Here is a 19,918-nt window from a genome sequence, read left to right as displayed (position 1 = left end):
TGGATCGTGCATAGATGGTTTGTGTGTCTGCCCACAGAGCTGCCAAGACAAACCGGATTCCAGTAAGTGTATTTTACCCTGGACACCATTTTTGCTTTGATGCTGTGACTAACGCTTCAGTCACACGACCACTTCCATCACAACTGACCGTGCAGTTCCAGCTTTTTCTGGTGCGAGTGTCATTGTTCATTTATGTCAAGTTTGTTTTTGAAATGCGATACTACAGAGGTTCGCACGAGCTGGATAATTCGACGTGTTGTGAATATCAAATACAACCATCGTGTGGTTTGTTTTACAGCTAAAACTAGAAAGTCAGAGCACATCTCTTGTTGCAGCTGAGTTATCTGTGGAGTTTGCTTGCTTATGTAGGGAAGTCACGGATTAGAATGGATGGGGTTACTGTAAGCAGTGCAAAGAGACCTGACAAATGATCATTTCACAAGAAGGGACTCCATGTGGCTTTCTCTTTTTTTTCTCTCTAAAAAAAATTTTTTTTTCTTCACAAAAGAAAAGAAATAAAATGTTCAGATCAGTAATATTTAACCACCAGAAATGATCTACCTCCCTACTTTATTGTAAGAAACAATTAGGAAATAACCTGTTTACAGAAATGAAATAAAGATTTGGTTGTAGGACATATTCCATACAAGGTAACCCTGTGGGGTTTATATGAGTACAAAAAACGTTTGAGTCACTGTTTCAGTTGTGAGAGATTACTGAAGCTTCCTTCAGCAGGAAGCTACCCGATAAGCCCCCTTCATCCTGACAGACACGAGACACCAGAGGCTTTGTTTTTCTGCTTTGTTTTTTTCATTTAGGGATCTTAGGAAACCTATGATCTGCGCGCTCACAGGGAGTACGCTAAATCATTCCCAGTGCAGCAGGTATTAAACAGTTTACATCTTTATCCGTGAAGCAGTCAATGCGGTACCAAATTCAACAGAAAATGTCTTGCTGTGACAGTTCAGAGAGATCTCGTAGGCTAATATTCGGTGTAGCAGCAACGTCCACTTCATGTTTTTGAAACTTTTACCTTCTGGCTAATGTAAACCCTAAAGTTCCTTTCCACCAAGTCCTGCCTGATCACTGTAAGTCGTCTCAAATCATGTTGGTCCGTGTCCATGACCCTTACGTTTATGTTGGGCAAGACACCTTGTATCAATTATTCCATGTACTTCTAAAAAAAAACAAATCAAGACTTGGCTAATGACTAATTTTGAACACCACGGGGTTCCTAACTGCACATGTTAATGTGTCTTTGTAATTGGCTCTCTGGTTGGAATTAAGTGTCTCGAAGTATAATTGAGTCCAATGACCAATGGTCACAGAGGCTGAAGGCTTACGAGCAATGTGCTGTAGTCTGCTGTACCGATAAGTTTGTAAAGAAATACACAAATCAGAATTCCTGCTTTAATTTTGATTGGAAACATCTGTAATACTCTCATACCTGGATGCTGAGAAACCTCTTCAGGTTTGCTTGAAGATTGCTTACCCCATCACCGACACAAAACCACATTGTCAGTGTAAGCATGCAGAAAGTCATACTCCTGCGTGCCTCCAGAGTACAGTGAGACATATTGTACACATTCATGTGAGCTGCGTAGACTAGTGCCATGTCTTTTCAATCAGAGTTTAATGTGCTGTGAAGGAAGTAGGCCATGGTTAATTTGACTGACCATCTGTAAATGGGCTGAGTCATATGAAGTCAAACTGTTACTGGAAGGATTATACAAGTCCATGCACTTTTCATCTCCTTCCTCGAAATGCTCTTTCTGACACCAAAATATGTCCTCAGTCCAGGTCACCAGTTGACCTTTAGGACTTAACACAGTCGGAATAAGCTGAAAGTTGTCCAGACATCTTGCCTGCTTCTACCTTTGTTGCTTTGGAAAACCAGCAGATCTTCCAGCCCATAATGCTCCCCTTTTTCTTTTAGCTTGACAGCTTTGCTCAGCATTGGGGTCTGCCAGCTGGTTCTCCAGTTGCAGACCTGACAGGCACTGACAACTCTCTGACCACAGCTTCAACAAACTACCATTAGAGGTTCTCAACATGGCTTGGCTTCCATGTCTCCAATCTAAAGACAAATGATAAAGACCTCACAGATAAGGAGCTATTGCCCCGTTCACCCCTCAGTTCACCCTCATAAGAGTGCCACGCCCTTTTTTAGATGGGTTAAAAAAAACGACTAACTCCCACCAGTAGCTATCTGGCTTTTAAGTGTAATCAAAATATTTTTCAAAATGCAGTTCAATCAAAAACTATAAAATAGCCTTTTTGATTCACAGAGACATTTCTGTCAGAAACATAGTATGTAGGCAGCACTCAGGCTTAAAAAAGCAGGCAGAGCATTGTTCCAAATCACCAGCGAGGTGTTATTCTTTCCGGGACCCGTCAGAGACTTCCCTCCAGCGACTCAACACAGAACACCATCACAGTGATGCTCAATGAGGGACTTTTGATTATTGACCCAGTAACTTTCACCATGAGTACCTCTGGAAAAGGCATTTTATTTTCAGGACCAGCAACGAGTTGATACCTCCCCATTTCCTACAGCAACTCTACATCCTTCCCCTCTGAAGGGGTCAACATACAGTACCTGGGTCTCTGAAAGGAGGTTTTGGGATTGGTTACATTACAGAAATGAATGAAGCACATTTCAGGCCCCAAAGGGAAGCTTTTTCTTTTCTTTTTTTTTTTTAGCTTGACCCTAAAGGCTCAGCTGGCATCCCTCACAACTCTTGCTTAAGGAAAAGACACTGGTCACTCTCATACAAGCTGTCTCAATTTCAAGCTTCCCACACGTTTTTCTGATTCTTCTTCTGGATAACTCAGAAGTGTCTTTTTTTTTTTCTTTTTCCAAGTTTACAGTATTACCCTTATGACAGAGAGAAAAAGACAGAGCGTTGAGTCACCTGACAGGATCAAACGCATCTACCACCCAGTCTTTATAAGATGAAACATATGTGGTTATTCCCATATTGTAAAATCTGTTTGAAGATTCCTCTAAAGAGGCTGAATCAAATGTTTGCTCAGGATCCCTCAGAGGACGTGCATTCTGTTTGATGTTCACAAAACAGAGCTGCTTTAAAGTGGAAATGTACAGATGTATTTCAGAAGCGGTATTGACAGGGGGACATCGAAATCCATTGCAGGCTTCAAAGAGACTCCCTTTCATAAAGTAATTGCATTGAATTTTGAAGAGAGATTTAATACAGGTCGCTTTTATTTTCACACTGTTATATTCTTTTACTGCCAGAGTTGACTGATTGTTATGGGCTATCGTTGTTATTCGTGTATCTATTGAAATGCATTCATTCTTTACATGTGTATCTACAAAGTAGGTTTAGGCAAACCCGAAACTTCAGTTCAGTTTCAGCCTAAAGCACATATTGATAATCATATCTGAAAAATGTTAAGTTTGATCTCTCCTAAAAGTCCTGTTTAATCAAACCAAACTCTGTTATAATCCGCAGTGAAGAATTAAGCATGTGGTTTCGTTTTGCCGCTATAAAAAGCCATAAATGATGTATATGAAAAAAGATCAGTTAACAAGCCGTTCATCAGGGATATTGTCTTTTATGCTACACAGCACAAGAGGATGATACAGCAGCTGAGTGAGGAGATGAAGAACAGGTGTGTGTGTGTAGCTGTGCACAGATGGTGATCTTTTAATCTTGCACAACAAAAGGAAAGATGATCATAAACACAGGCATATGCACTGTTTTTGGTTCTTTCATTATAATCCATAAACAGCTTGGATGAATTAGTGTGATACACAGTGTCACGTGATCTCAGTGTGTTCAAACCTGTTGCGAAAGGCCTCAGTTTGCAACACCACGAAGACAAAGGAGCTTTCCAAACACGTTATGGTCTAAAGTTCTGGATAAGTACTGAATATGGTTGGGCTACAAAAAAAATATATAAAAAAGTTAGACTATCTCAACACCATTAAAGACTATGAATATAAAGAATATGACACCAAACAAAGTGAAGTTGGAACACCAAAACACACGGATAAGGCAAGAAGGGCATATATCAGAGACAAAGAGACCAAAGGTAAGAGTCTGCAAAGCTATGTGGTAGAAAGTGGACTTTTTCATAGGCCCAATTTAAGCTGTAAACTCCACAAACCTGGACATTATAGAAGCATGCCCAGAGGAAATAGTTACTGTTTGTGGAAAATTAAACAATCAAGCACATTTGGAATTCACCAAAAGCCACATGGAAGATTTCCCAAACATGTGGAAGAAGGTATTCTGCTCAGATGTGAGACAAATTGAGCATGAATTGGCCATTGAGGAAAACACAGTGTGTAGTGCAGAACCTTACACCTCTCATCATTCCAAAACACCATCTTCACAGCGAAGCACGGTGGTGGCAGCATCATGTTGGACTTGTGGAATGGGAAATTGTGCAAAACACAGGCAAATTCTGAAGTAAAATCTGTTTCAGTCTTCTAGTGAATTCGATAGGATTTGATTTATTCATAAAAACTAAATTATCATAAAAATTATCTCAAGACACCTTAAAGAGAAAATAAACAAGTTTTAATATGAGTCTAATTAGATACAGTCCAATTAAATATGATTAGGATCCTATTGAATCCAAATAATAATAATACAGTAATTTAAGTATAATTCAACTTAATCCAATGTATTCTAATCCTCATCATTATAAACCAGTTAATTAAAATCTAAACCAATCCAACCGAACTCATAATAGGACAAAGGGTTCATCTTTCACCCCAATCATATGCAAAGATTTGCCAAGCTTATAGAGACTTCCCCCAAGAGACTTGATGCTGAAATTGTGGCAAAGTGGGACTTTGTATAAAGTGGTGGCCGTGTTGTATTGATTAATTACAATTTAAATGCATTTAAATTCCAGGTCATAAAATAACAAAGCAGGAAGAAAACGGCTGGGAATACCTTTTCAAAGCCTTTTAGCTGAGGGTGGTTGTAATCTTTCTTACTCCTCAATGCAGAGAATTTTATACTGGTTCTATAAATGAAAAATTCATTGAACTATTCACCTATCAGGCATCATCAGGCAAACTTTATTTTGTTTTTTTTGGCATGAATATTCTTTATACTTTGGATGAAGGCGAACAGAGTAAATTCTCAGCTGGTTTTGCCATCCCTAACACCTGTGGAGCGATCATCATCTGCCCCTGAGGGCAGTTTTTAAAACCAGTGAGGCAGATCCACTGATGACAAGGTGTTTACTTAGCCTCTATCTCTGTGACTTATGTCTATTAGCTTCTATTCTTCTTGTCTGTCTCTCGCCTTTAAGTCTGTCACTCTTTCTTTAAGCTCTCTGGTTTCTCAATAAGAAGAAAACACTGTCTTGTAGCTTCCACTGAGACAAGTTGGAGGTGAATAATTGTTGCAGAAATAATTGTGTCCACTAGGAGGAGCTCTAACAGGCCTTGACGTGGTTGGATTTGTCTACATGACAAACAGGAGTTAATAATCCAAATAGATTATCAAAAACAGTGATCTTAGTCTATAAAGTGCATATTTACAATTCTGAAGCCTAAATGTTTGCGTTTATTCCCCTTTCTATGATAATTTCTGATGGATTGGCTATGTCCTCCTCTAGCCTGGTTTGCAAAAAGATTGAAATGCCAATAAATTGATACAGTATCACTTTTAAAGTTCGTGAGCCGTGAGCTCATCTCAGGCTGCTGTTGGGACCAGTTACCATGCCAGACAGTCCTAACTTTTCCAGTCGGTCTTATCTGTCTGTAAACACAGTAGCTTCGGCAAAAAATAGATCCTGAAGTCACTCTTTGCATCAACAAATCGTTTAGTGTTTACTCAGACGTCTGACAGCACCTACATGTGTACTCGCTGGCCTCTTGTGGACCAGGACTTTGTCCGCACGGAGGAGCAAGAAAAGGGCACAAAGGTTGGCCTCCAGATGAAAATTCCATTCCAGGTCAGACACAGAGTGCAACCCAACATTTTAATCTGCACTGAATTTTTATTTTCGAAAACAATCTACTGGGCCTGCGTGCAGAACATTTACATTCCATGCCCTATCGTGAAAGCATGCGTTTGATTAAGGGCCACAAGAGGTGTGACCTGAGGGCAGGCTGGGGTCCAAACCATAAAATGAGTCAGCATGCCAAAGCTGCTGATTACTCATTAAAAAGGTGGAGTTCTGTGTCTGTGCCTCAGACAGCCACTGTAAAGCTGTGTTATTGCAGCTTTTCACATGCAAACGACCGCAGTTTGTAAGGCATTAGCGGCGAGGGCATGATAATGTATCCTCAGGATCTCCGCTGGCATATCTGATCGTCCTCGGCCCTCCTGCAGAGCGACGCCAAGAGACCCCCATCAGAATAGTCAATGTAATGACAGCGTTAATTGAATTAAGGCGAATGTTAAACCAAAAAAATGTAGACGATAAATTTCGGTTCTGTAAACTTTTAAGGTCTGCACGTTCTGTTGATTGACATTAAGAACATGGATGGAGACGGGCAAGGTGATCTTTAGCAGATTGCTGCTGTGCGCGCGCCTGTGTAAGAGAGGGGGCTGCTGGTGGTGGGGTTTAGCAGGCAAACCAGGGGGGTAGGTGGTGTTGGTGTTGCCCATGTTCTCTCACTCTAACACACCACACACACACACACATTCTCTCACACACTTATCCATATACGCAGAGACTCACAAACGGTGCCGACTTGGCAGACACGCGCAGCAAACCGCAGAGAAGTTGGGTTTTAAAAACTTTTCTCTGCATAGTGCGACTCCCCGGTGCAGTTTGTCACCTTCACCTGGCTGAAAGTCACCAACGGAACACCGGGAACACCGCTCACGGCGTCCTCCTGACTTTTATTTGGTGTTTCTTTTGGCTGTAGGTGCTGACGCGACGTGGCCCCCGTCGGATCAATCTCGGTGGCAAACTTTTGGATTCCACTCTCGCAGATCTGGGCAAATCGTCGTGAAAGGGAGGCGTTAACGCGCAGGGAGAGTGGTGAAAACGGCCCGGCCAGCTGTGAGAGGATGATGTGACCCCGTGTAAAACCCCAGTGACCACCTCTCCCTCCCTCAAACACACGTGAAGCAGCAGGTCTGAGTGCGGGAGGCTCCAGTCAACATGACCCTGTCCGGCGGTTTGTCGGATACTTGTCAGCTCATTTTACGCGACCGCATGGAGCCGGAGCTGTGGAAATAGGACTCGCCATCCATGCTTTCTGGGGAATTGTTGCAAACACGCGAGGGTGAAGCAAACACAGGCAGTGGTGTAGAGTTTGGAGTTTGGAAAGAGCTACGATGCGGGGCACTTTGGGCGCATTCATACAGTCCTGTCTCATACTGCTGGTCCGGGCAGACCAGTGGAGGCTGAAGGACTCTGCCAACTGCGAGTTAAACAGGAAAGTAAGTCATTTAAAAGCAACTGTCAGCGAGTGATTGCTTTCTATTTTATGCATTTTTATATGTTTGAAGTACTTCATGAAATTTTGTGTCAGCGAGTGAGCCTCAAAGTGCAATTTGCTCCCTTTTTGCAATATGACATTCTGCCCATCTCTCCCGCAGGAACACTTACTGAAATATATTCTTATGATACAATTAGCTTGAGGACGTTTTTCTTACTTCTTTTCTGTTACTTCTGTTTCGTGCATTTCGCTTTTATTCTCATTATCACATTTTTTTTTTTCAATTTTCTTCATTTAAATATGATGGGAGAATGCAGTTCAAATCCCAAAGAAACAAATAGGAATTATGATTAATCCTCTGCCGATTAATAGACCAATTTATTTTAAGAGCACTTCATTTTGGTATTGTGTTGGCATTGTGTAACATGCCGTACAGATTCAAGGAAAAAAAACCTTCAACTCAAGGCTTACCACATTTTGCAATGGCATTTCTTACCTCCCCCTATATTGATTATCTATCAGTCCCTTCTTTGATTCATTTTATTTAAACGTGTCACAAAGGCTATTTAAGGTCAGGTCCAGCAACAACTGGAGAGCAAAAAGTTCTGGGCAACAGCCCATAACCTGACAATTACTGACATGTGTTTTGTTTGTTTGACACTTGGATTCTAAGTGGCCTGTTAATAAGTAATTATCTGTCTGTTAGCAGTCTAACAAATACTGTTATACAGACAAAGAGGTGGTTGGTGTCAGACGGGCCCAGTGTTGGTTGTAAAGTAACTGTAAATCCAGCCGCTTCCTCTCTCTTACATGCCTTTCATGTGTTTTTAAGTTGTGGTTATTTGGTGCTCAAGTGCCTAAAGAATGAATTAAGTGGCAGTAAATTACAACAAATAATTATCAGGACTTGCTGGCAGATTCCAGCTGTTAAAATGTTGGGATGTTAAGTTTTTTCTTTTATATAATTGAAATCTCAATATGTGTGGGTTTAGGGCTGTGGAAAGAAGAAAACTAATCGTTTGAAGGTCTCATTTTGTGCCCATAATTTTGAGCATTTATTGTATTATTGTATGTTCTATCATAACTGATATTGTTGTTCTTCTCCCCAGCAAAATGACCTAAACTCCTTCCTGTGGACGATCAAACGCGATCCCCCGTCATATTTCTATGGTACAATCCACGTTCCCTACACGCGTGTCTGGGACTTCATCCCTGAAAATTCCAAGCAGGCCTTCCAGGAGAGTAACATCGTGTACTTTGAGCTGGACTTGACCGACCCTTACACCATCTCAGCCCTGACCAGCTGCCAGCTGCTTCCACAAGGTGAGAACCTACAGGACGTCCTACCCAGAGACATCTACAGGAGACTCAAAAGACACCTTGAGTATGTAAAACTCATGATGCCATCATGGATGACTCCGGATCAGAGGGGAAAGGGTCTCTATGCGGACTACCTCTTCAATGCCATCGCAGGGAACTGGGAGAGGAAGCGACCTGTTTGGGTGATGCTGATGGTCAACTCGTTAACTGAGGCAGACATTAAGACGCGAGGGGTGCCGGTGCTGGACCTGTACCTGGCCCAGGAGGCCGAGAGGATGAGGAAGAGAACGGGGGCAGTCGAGAAGGTGGAAGAACAATGCCATCCACTAAACGGGCTCAACTTCTCCCAGGTGAGTTTGAAACATTTGGAGGTCAAGCTTGAGGAGGACACGTTTTTTTTCCATTTAATTGTCCGAGCAGCGTTTGCTGTCCCAGTCACGATTGTTGTCATATCCAGATTATTTTAGTTTATGTCACCGAAATCTAAAGGCTGGATAAAAGAAAAGGTTTAAAACTTTTTTTTGTCCAGACATTGTGGTTGTGAGGAGACACAGCATGGAGCTTTTTGTGGCTGCTGGCTCGATGGATACTATAAGTTACCTGTTCATTCTGACTGAGATGGTGTTTCCAAACCTCGGACTGGTACAGGTTAATCTCAAGCATTGCTTTTTGATACTCCCCTGTTCCATTCCAAGTTCGATATTTGGCAAGTGTTGCGCGCCAAAGGTTGTTGTCAGCTTCTGATCACTGGAAACCGATAAGAGAAAAGGCTCCGCACGAAGTTCGCTTTAACTCAGTTAGACTAAAATTTCAGCCCTCGGGCCTTCCTCTAGATCATTAATCATAATAAAATTAAAATATTAAGTGATAATTAACAACACAGAGCAACAACATGTACTCTTTATATCTTATTTCAAATTATTAACATGTGTGAGTTCTCCAGAATTCAACAGTTTGATTCAATTGCTTCTCAAGATGATTGATTAAGGAGGCTGAGTATCAGCCAGATGTGATCAATCCACATTATGTTTTACTGTATTATAAGAGTTTATTCACTTTTTCTTTTGGTGCTCTTTTCTTTGTTGAACAAATAATGCATTTAGCTGCTGCTGCTACTGTGGCCACCTTTTGGATGAGCATCAGAATTAAGCATATGAATGTCAAGGCAGTGGGAGGCCTTTTTATTATGAATCCAGATGTTTTAACAGTGACGTTCGCGGTTAGCTAACCTTAGACGCAATCATTTAAATGCAAAGTGAAAACAGAATGCGATATCTAAGTGTATGAGATTGATGTGTGTGACAGTGTTCATGTTCACTCGGCGGCTTGCAGTAAACTTTTGTAAGATTTCAAAAGTTTTCAAGCGAAACATGACTGATTGAGCGTGAACATGTGTTGTCCTGTTACGAATCGTTGCAATGCAATTTCCAGAACATTAGGCCTCAATTAGACTGAAAAAAAAAGCACTGAAAGGTTCTTTCCGCAAGAAATTGAAATAATGTGCAGAATCAGCTTCGTGTCAGTTTGCACATATCCAGACCTACGTGGATGCTCAACAGATTAAATATAGAAATAATGAGCACCTGTATCAGTCTGCAACTGGGAGCAAAATTTATTGTGTTTGTAATCACTATGGATTTTCTCATCCTGGCGATGTACCCTGATTACTTGTCTGAATGACATCTACAGCATGTGGATGCCAGATGATGTGCTAACAAAGTTCAACATGTCCAAATTCCCCAAAAGATATGGCTGCCCTTTTCAAATGACAAAGACCAAGTACTGTATATTAATTCACTTTTTATATATTAAGTGTTGAGTGTATATACACTTATATACATATAATACTAATATACACTTAATATTAAGTGTGCAATAAGCAATAGCTGCAATAACACTTTTTTTTTTGGCTTCTTTTCCTCTTTTTCCTACAACTTAGTCAAACGGGGAGCTGTGTGGTGTTGCTAATCAGCTGTTCAAACATGTGGATTATTGCTTCCACACGTTATTAAAGAAAAAATGGAATCTAATGACTCACGTCTGAAACCACATAAAGAGGAGCCTTGTTTCTCGGATGAGCACGCTTAAGTCTCCTTGTCTACCTGTCTGTCTGTCTGTTTCTCTGTGTCCCTTGGCGACCTTTTCGGCATTACAAACTCGTATCAGTGCAGCAGTTGCTATAAAATCATGTTACATGTTATCGAGGAATTTCTGCTCATGTTGTTCAGGAGTTAAAGGTGTTACCCATGACCATTTAGCCTAATGCCCAGAAGCTTTGAATGGTGTTGTTTTAAAGCAGGCCTTGCTGGACCCTTGAAAAACCAGCATTTTTACGAGTCACAATAGTTGAGGATATCAACAATTAAATAGTCCCTATAATGTAATTATTAATTACAATATTATAATTGAAATAATTTTTTTCTCAATATGTTTGCAAAGGCATTTGAATAGAAATCATGTTTTCAGAGACAGCTTTTAAGTTTTAGCAAACACACTGTAAGACGACAACGAGTATGGGCTGTTTTCTCTAATTTAGAGGAGGTAGCTAGGTTGACCTGGTGCAAGAATTTCTTTTTTTTTTTTTTTTGTTTTGTAATTTGACAGAGTAAGATGTTGCATTGTTGCTTTTCTAGAAAATACAAAAAACCAGAATCCCAACCAATGCACCTGCAATGCGCACATGTTTGTGCCCCATTAACCAGCAAACATGTTAAGGTTGGTTTGAGGGGTTGCAATGGACTTAAGCTGTGCTGTTGTGAGACCATTGGTATTTTTCACACCATTCAGCCTGTGACCATCATTTGAGACCCTCTGTTTTTTTTCTTCTCTGGGTTTCTTTTATTATTTTTAGTTTTTTTTTTCACTTTTGAAGCAAATCTGAAAAGGCCTTTTAAGAGGCCGCACCAAAGGAAAACTAATCAGACACATTTTAATTAACTCGTTTAAACTGAATGAACTAGGTAGCATATGTCACCATAGAGGCTGTATAGGCTACGTCGCCAGTGCTTTCAGTAAAATAAGTAGTTGTTATTTCCAGAGAACAGATTATAAGGAGGAACAAAACAACAACAACAATGGTGGACATCCATGAGAGGAAAATGGTGAAAGCGCCTCTTCAGGATTTACTTCGATCTCCGGGAATATATGGGATATTATGTCCTGTCTGGGAAGATGGTGGTCAGGCATGTGTGTTTTTTTGTTTGCCAGCTCAGGGCAGAAACAGCTGGTGAGTCATGTTGTTTCAATGTTTGCCAGCTCAGATATAATTAGCATAATTGTTTTTGTTCCCGGTAATGGGCTTTAGTTATTCTTCAAAACAGAGGAAACCTTCTAAAGTGGGCTTTAGTGGATTAAAAACAAATAAAACATTTCAAACATTTTCATTCACCTTTTCTTCTTCATATCTTCTAAATACGAATCAGAAACAGTACGGAAACCTGGCCACTCACTGTTTGGTGAGGTTTAGGCACCAGGACATCTTGGTTTCGATTAATGAAAAAGATATTGCTATGGCATTAAAATGCAGCCTACCAAAATAAAAAAAATAAATGTTGACATTTTGCTCTGGTAACGAAGATGTTGGATGACACTCTTCATCAGAATCAGCCTTCATCTAACAAGCATTCTCTTGTAATCGTGCAAATAATTTCTGTGCAGACGCAAAGGCAGAAGTGCAGTCATCATTCCTGTTGTCTTCAACTGGGTCAATGATGATTTTCCTTTTTTTTCTTTTAGCTTTAAGTACCTTTTTTTTATTATAAATGTCTTGGTGCCTGTTATTTATTATCTAAAGAAGATGGTATAATCCCACAATTATTTATAAATGATCCTGTCAGTCTGTTTTTCAAGATTTGCTGACTTGTTGTTGTTTCGGCACAGGTTATTGTTGTGACTGAATGCTGGAGACTGGAGTTGGGTTTGCCAACAGATTTGTAAAGATAGCAAACCTTCCATAATCACTGAATTAAGTCTGCAAAGCCCTCACAAAGCTCAACAATGAACTCTACTGTCCCATAAACAACCCCTATCCCGACATTTCACCAAAACAGCACGCTGCCTGGCACTCCAAAACTTTCACACTCAATTTCAATCTTATCACCAGCAGCTCGACAGACGCCTTCACCCTGCCGTCCTAATATTGCAGCAGACCTTTTTCTCACAGTTTTGTCTTGCAGTTGAAAAGGCCAGTTCCATTTAAAGCCTTTTAGCTCAACTCAACTGTAAGATGTCCAGACAGAGTGTGATGAGTGAGAGACACGCTTGATGAAACAATGCTGCCGCCTCAGTCGCCATTCTTGACTGAAAAAGATGTTTAATCATGCTCCACATAGTGGGGCGCATTTATGCTTTGTAATAGTCTCTGTAATGTTTTCACTGGCCATTTCTATCTGGCACAAAACAGATCTTCGAGCAAAATGAAAATATTTGATGTACTGCAGCAGTGAAAAGTTCTCTCCTCGTGCTCGTTAAGGGCAAACCCAGAATGGCACCCTGCCTGCCTGCTTGCTTACCTCCAACAGCCCAGACATTCAGGGAAATATCAAAACAAAGCCTTTGTACAGAATGCACCATTAGCCAAGCTGGGTCTTTATTTCTGATTTCCATCAGTGGCTCCTCTGGAATTGTACTAAAATTCAGTCCTGAGTTAGTTATAGAGAAGTTGGATAAGCTTTTATGTTTCATTTGAGTGTTTCACCCCAGGAAAGCATTTTTAGTTTTTTGTATTTTTTAAGATCAGATGCTGCGTTTGACTCTATTTGTAGCAGGCTTTTGCAAATTGTCTAATTGGGAAAGTTTCAGTAATTGCTAGAGAGCCCTTATTGACCACCAATTTAGTGAATTCCTTAACCTGGATGTCTTTTTGTCATGGTTTCGACTGTAATCATTCTCAGACTAGTGTCTAATGAGGGAAAATTATCTGGAATATTGCTACTTGGCTCAGTATGGCTGTTTTAAACTGCCAAACATTTGCATAACTTAATAGGTTTAAAGAAAAAAAAGCAGTCCAATTTCTTTTTAATACAAGCGATGTGTTCATTTTTCGGAGTTGCTTGTCAATACAAATTAAGCCCTTTTAGCTCATTATTATCAAACCACATAGAATTATACTTTCTTTTGTCCGATCTCTAATCTGGCTAAGCATGACTGCTCTTATTCTTGCACAGTGCCCCTAGTCTTTTGAAGAGCGGGCTCAGCCTTGCCCATTACACTAAGTGAGCTTTTCGAAGACAACAATAGCTGCATGAAGGCCCGCTTTCTGTGTCGCTGTTGTTGGAAACCCACGGGACATTCCACACATCAGCGGCGCAGACCTGCTAATGAAAGTGTTGTTTCTTTCCTCCCATCACTGGGAGTAATGGTGCATGGCGACGTGATGAATGCAGGTCTCAGTATACGTCTATGAGAGCAGGAATGTTTGAAGCCCATTTAGTTCATTCATGACCAGAAGAACAAGGGAGAGTTGAGATGCAGACTGAGATCAGTAGAAGAGCCATTACGGACGGAAAGGGGTGACTCCATCTCCATTAAAGGTATCATGACGTTACCTCTGTTTGACAACCTCGAAACCCCAGTTGCAGTATTTTCTTTTGACTTGAACTGACAAGCTACAGAGCTCTGGATCTGCAGGCTTACACAATGCAAGGTCTGATGAAATCCAAACAAAACCCACATTTATGACATTAGAGAAATGCAAAGATGTCAGACTCTGAATAATGTTGTTTTCTCTTTTGATGGAGCAATTCAGTTCATGTTACACTTTTGGTTCTCTTCTCTCTCTGGTCTCTTTGGTGTACCTCTTTCTAAGCCTAAAATATCAAGGAGCTATTTCACCAACCAAAGACAAATATAACTTTTGCCTTATGTGACAGAGAACATTAACCAGGCTCAAAAGCACTGATGATTTTGACCAAATTATGATTTCTTTGTTCCTGCTCTTCAGTATCCATAAACTTAACTTAGCACTTTCCGAGATTTGGAATTAAAAGCTTCTAATAGAGTTTTTTTTTCTTTTTCTGTACAAGTCATCTTAATCTCTGGGTCCAGAAATATTTTCTGCCTTCAGAGAATGAGGGCTGCTTTCAATTACAGAAAAAAAGGCAAATCTCTCCTGGCTTGAGCATGTAAATTCTAAGATTGGATTGGCTCTTGAATCATCAGATTTGTGGAAAAAATGTCTGTTTACATCGGTCACTATCAGAGAGGTCACATATTAACAGGCAGCTCATCCTGTATCACTACTTGGAAAGAACTGATGCTGCCATAAAGCTTGTTGATTATGCACATTAACACAGAAAATTACCGTTGCAGACAGTTTAGCCATCAATATTTTTCTGCCTAGCATAGGCAGCGCTTGCTACCTGTCGCTCAGTTAAAAAGGAATGCATGAAGCACAAGAAATAAAATCAGGAAAAATATTAGCTCTTTAGCTTAGCACAAAGACTGAAAAGATTTGGAAACAGCTAGCTTGGCTTTGTTCACAATTAGCACTAACACTGTTGTATCGTCTCGTAACAAAAACGTTTTTACCAAGTACATGATGGTATTTGGTTAAAAAGGGCTTATGGGCTGGCTTAGTCTGGCTCATCAAATTCAGACTGCTGCTCCAACAGGTCTTTTATCTCATACTGCATTCCCCTTTGGTTTTTCTTAACTGCATCTTAAGTATTTCTTTTAACTGAATTACTGCAGGTGAAAAAAGCATCCTGTGGGGCAGCATCTGACATGCTAAAAATGGTAGGTTTTGATTTGGACCATGCAATGATGCAGGTCTGCTAGGCTATTTCAGTGAACGGTCAATGGAACAAAGAATATTTATTTACAGAATGTGCTGTGTATACCAGGAACATTGTGGTTTGCCTCAGAAATGTCACAATAATCACAAATTTGTGACACAGCAGCATTGATAGTCCAACAACAGGGGATACCACTTATGACGCATTTCCACTAGCTCGGCACGGCTCGGTTCGGTTGTGTTTCCATTTACAACCGAGTATCACTTCGTGCCTCCTCGACGTGGGCGGGGTCGTCGTAACCCGGCTGCGCGACCAGAACAACAACAACAACAACATATGAGGAGGACAGCATGGAGGACATCGAGGCGCTCGTGTTGCTGCTCACCCTGTGGCTTTTTGTCGCACAGAAGGCAAGAGAAGAGAGCCAGAGAAGACTCCTGGCCGCCAGACGTATTGAAAAGTGATGACACTCATCGGCCAATCAGTGGAAGGCAGTCGGCTGACGTCACGTTTTAGCAACGCTTCGGCTCGCTTGGAACCAGGGCTGAGGTGATACCAAAAGTCTACCTGGTTGCAGGTACTGTGTTCTAGTGGAAACACGCAATAGCGCGCCGAGCCGAGCCGAGCCGAAGCGAGCTAGTGGAAACGCGCCATTAGTTACCACAAAGATTGCCTGATTCAACCCTAGGACCAGGTGACTGCCACAAGCCCGGGCCTTTAGTCATTTTCCCATCCCTCAGAGCTGGCCTCTGCTTGCGAATGGGTGGCATGCAATGGCTACCATTGCAAGTTGGGCTTTTTGAAGTCAGATCACCCTTCGATCTGATATGATATTTTGATTAGTTAAATTCTGCTGCCTGTCCCTTTAACACGACACCATAGTTTCCCATGTTTCATATTCATTAAAAGATGTGAGAATGGTCTTCATTATCTAATTTTCTAAAAGAGACAAACTATTTACCAACTTTGTGACAGTTAAAATAGTATTAGTCTTTCTCATGTTTGGATCTAGGTGTTTGTGTGTGTGTTTCTGTGTGTTTGTAATGGAGAGAACATAATTATGCTGGCATTAAGCGAGTGTTACACAGTAATAAACATACAGCAAATCTGATTAGATCTTATTTGTCTCACTGGAAAGAAATGTGGCCATGTGGTCCAATGAGTGAGCATCAGAGCGGAATGGCCTGCAGTGATGACATTATACTTGCACACCACGAAGCCAAAGAAATGACACGAGCAGCTATAAATCTTAACCTGCTCTTGAATTTATTAGGGTCATTAAAGGTTTCTTCAAGTAGGAGTTTGATGCCCAGCCAAAGAATCATCCTGACTTTAAAGGATGTTGTTTTGGTATTTTTGGACATATTATGAATCATGTGGACATTTTTTGTGACTAATGAAACAGTAATGCCACAGAAATGTCATTATATGAGATTACCAGGAAATGTGTCTTTTCTTTTTCAAAAAAAGAAAAACAAGATGTGTAGTAGATTAAGTGTCGTGATTTATTCTTAAATACAATGTTTTACCATAAGCACACAGATGTCTAGCTCACGCCTTATTTTGTAGGAAGTTATTTCTAATCTTGTGAGCTATGCTCAGGGATTTCGTCCCTAGATTGTTTATGAAATCATTTTCACTCTGCTTTGATCAGAGGGAGTAAATTTTCCATGTGCAATTACAGCACGGGGCGTATTTGTCTGGTGTGTATCTGTTCATACAATTGATGTTTATTATTGTTTGTGTGTGTGTGTGTGTGTGTGTGTGGGTGGAACTTTTCCATGCACATGTGCACTTCTCTGCCTGTTTGCAAGACTTCATGGCAGGGTATGAATAAGGATTTATATGTGTATGAGTATGTATACGTTGATGTGCATGTACAGCTCTATGATTGAATTTCCATCAGGTCCTCATGACTTCCTTTTAGTTCCTGCTCTTGTGTCATGGTGAGGTGCTTGATTTCCTCCTTGCTGTTGACCAAACAGACCCATATTAGATGTCTGGCATTTCCTCAGACATTATCTGTCCATCTGTCTGGATACATGACACCGGAGACAAATATGTGGAGTTCCTCTCACTTTCAAACCCCCTCTTTCCCCCCTCCCGAAAGCTTTATAAGCGGAAATTGAAGTCTGTCTTCAAAAAGGTCATCAAAAAGAAAGCACTATTTAACAGAAAAAAAGCAAAGCATCAGTCTGATTTGTTTTCTGTTTTTACTTTTGACGTGCACAAACGACAATGAGTTTGTTTTGAACGATTGAATTTAATCTTCCAGTGAGATAAGAAGGTGATGTGTGCCATCTGTCACTGAAAAATATACCAAGATTATATCTCATGAACTTCATGGCTGAGATGATCAATATACTGGCTCAAAATTTTAAATCAGCTAATTTAAGTTGTGAATGAGAAACCAAGTCATCTGTATATCGGTATCAACCTTTGTTGGGCATTATTAGAGCTTTCTTACATTTAAAAAAACTTTTTTTTTTTTACATTTTACAATTAAGCACTTTTCTTTGCTGCTTTCCATTCTATTGAGGTAGAATAATTTCACAAATTAGATTTTCCATTCCTGTCTAAGTCCAACATTTTGCATCGTTTTGTTTTTCAAGTATATTTGATTGAAAGAGGAATCGGATACCACTGGATGGTGCCAACTGTGTGCCAAGAAAAAGAGCTTAGATCCTTGAAAGTACACAGTAATACTCTCCCTCGGAGTAGGGTTTGACTTGTAGAGACTGCCGCAGGGTTTTCCTGGTTGTGTAACACAAGCTTCTGCAGCTCAAAAAGGGATTTAATAGCTTGTCTCTTTGACTTAACACCAGGTCATGAAAATGTGTGCTTGGCCTATAGTACTAACTTCGTGCTGTGCTCACACAAATGATAGATACTTCAAAGTACACACTGTACTTAGTATGAAAGGCTTTAAAAAGCACAAAGGTGCGAAAGAAAACATTCCAAAACATAAAGGATATTCTCAACTATAATAAACAGGCTTTAGCACATTTCTATAAAACTGCAGAAATGTGTGAAGAATCTAAAAAGTTGGGCTACTGTGGGAAATGTACATTTATAAAAGCAATGCTTTCTAAATAATAATTGAAAAACACTATGTTTAAGTTAAATTAGTACAGATATAACATTAAATGCTAAAAACGCGATCATATTTGATGCTGGCAACGTGTCAGAAAAGTTGCGACTGAGGCCTTTTTAATGGATCAACTCAACTTTTAAAGTTACACTTTGTAACAACAAGAGAGAGCCATAAAAAGATGTCATTGAAAATAATATTTTTATTAGTTTTTAAATCAATATGCTACATGAATTATTATGTTTTTTTTCTCCATAAATTGAACCATTTATATCTGTTAGCAGAGTAAGTCCATTAAGGGAGATTACTGTCATAAAAAAGCACATAGAAGATGAGCTCTGTTGAGAGCGAATTTGAAAGCGTAGGAATCTGTGGATGTTAGGGGTACAGATTTAAGAGAAGGAGGATTCTACTTATTAAGTAATGCACGAACAGGCAACGGCATGCAAGTCTACCCTATCGTTGAAATGAAAACATGAGGGGGAGAAGGTATTTTGGAATAGGCAAAGGCGGACACACAGAGGTTTGTATATTTTCTCCTCAACAGGTGATATAGGCTGTGTTCGAAACCGCCTACTTCTCCTACTATTCCTACTAGTCATACTTTTTCAAGTTCCCGGATGTACACTAGATGCATACTAGATTCACCGAAATGTTGAGTATTCATCATGAGGTTACTTGTCACACTCAAACTACCCAAGATGCAACGTAACGTGACGTTGCCCATCGCCATTTGAACGGTCAAATTCCGTTAACGGGACGAGAGCAGTCAAAACGGCATAACCGGAAGTGCGTTGCTCACTGCGGCTAGCTTTAGCGCCGAATTCGTGGGAAAAAATTTGTAAATAGCTGGTATTTTGTCAGATTTTCAACACCTTGGGGGTCTAAATGACTATTTTCTCGTCTGAAAATGTTTCAAATGTTGCTAAAGTTATATATTTACAGAGTTTATAGCTTAAGCGAAATCAGCTTTTCAGGCCGGCTGATTTCGGCTCGGGCAGGAGTGAAGTGCACTGTGTGTAAACAATCTGCATACTGTCAGATAGATGAGTATGCCGTTTTCAAGTATGTAGTATGTAGTATGTAGTAGGCGGTTTCGAACACAGCCATAGCCTACCAATACAGATGCAATATGTTGCTGGTGGCCATCTCAAATGGTGGTGCCACCTCCAGTTTGACCAATAGATGTCAGTAATTGTCACAGACAATTCTTTTATTCAGTTTGTTTATTGATACTTTGTAAACATTTGGGAAGTCAGGAGATGATCTGATGTCAGTGAAATGATCTATATGCAGAGGCACAACAATTTTGGACCACCTTTCTTGTGTTTTATTTACTCTCTCACTGCAGAGCCATGCGGCTGTAATTCATACAAAATGTTTTGGCTT

General features: G+C 40.3%; 1 protein-coding gene across 1 annotated transcript in view; it reads left to right on the top strand.

Annotated features, from left to right (window-relative positions):
• Nucleotides 1–6,268: 6,268 nt before the first annotated feature.
• The window catches only part of trabd2a (TraB domain containing 2A), a 62,653-nt gene continuing 49,003 nt past the window's right edge, over nt 6,269–19,918 (top strand). The window contains exons 1-3 of the mRNA XM_075456095.1: nt 6,269–6,358; nt 6,866–7,385; nt 8,494–9,054. Coding sequence (XP_075312210.1) covers nt 7,281–7,385; nt 8,494–9,054 — 666 coding nt within the window. The 5' untranslated portion in view covers nt 6,269–6,358; nt 6,866–7,280. The remainder of the gene's footprint in view (nt 6,359–6,865; nt 7,386–8,493; nt 9,055–19,918) is intronic.

This window comes from Odontesthes bonariensis, chromosome 22, assembly GCF_027942865.1.
Source record: "Odontesthes bonariensis isolate fOdoBon6 chromosome 22, fOdoBon6.hap1, whole genome shotgun sequence".
In the NCBI taxonomy this organism is placed as follows: Eukaryota; Metazoa; Chordata; class Actinopteri; order Atheriniformes; family Atherinopsidae; genus Odontesthes; species Odontesthes bonariensis.
Note: the sequence above shows the minus strand (reverse complement) of the source record. Positions and strands in the feature narration are given on the sequence as shown.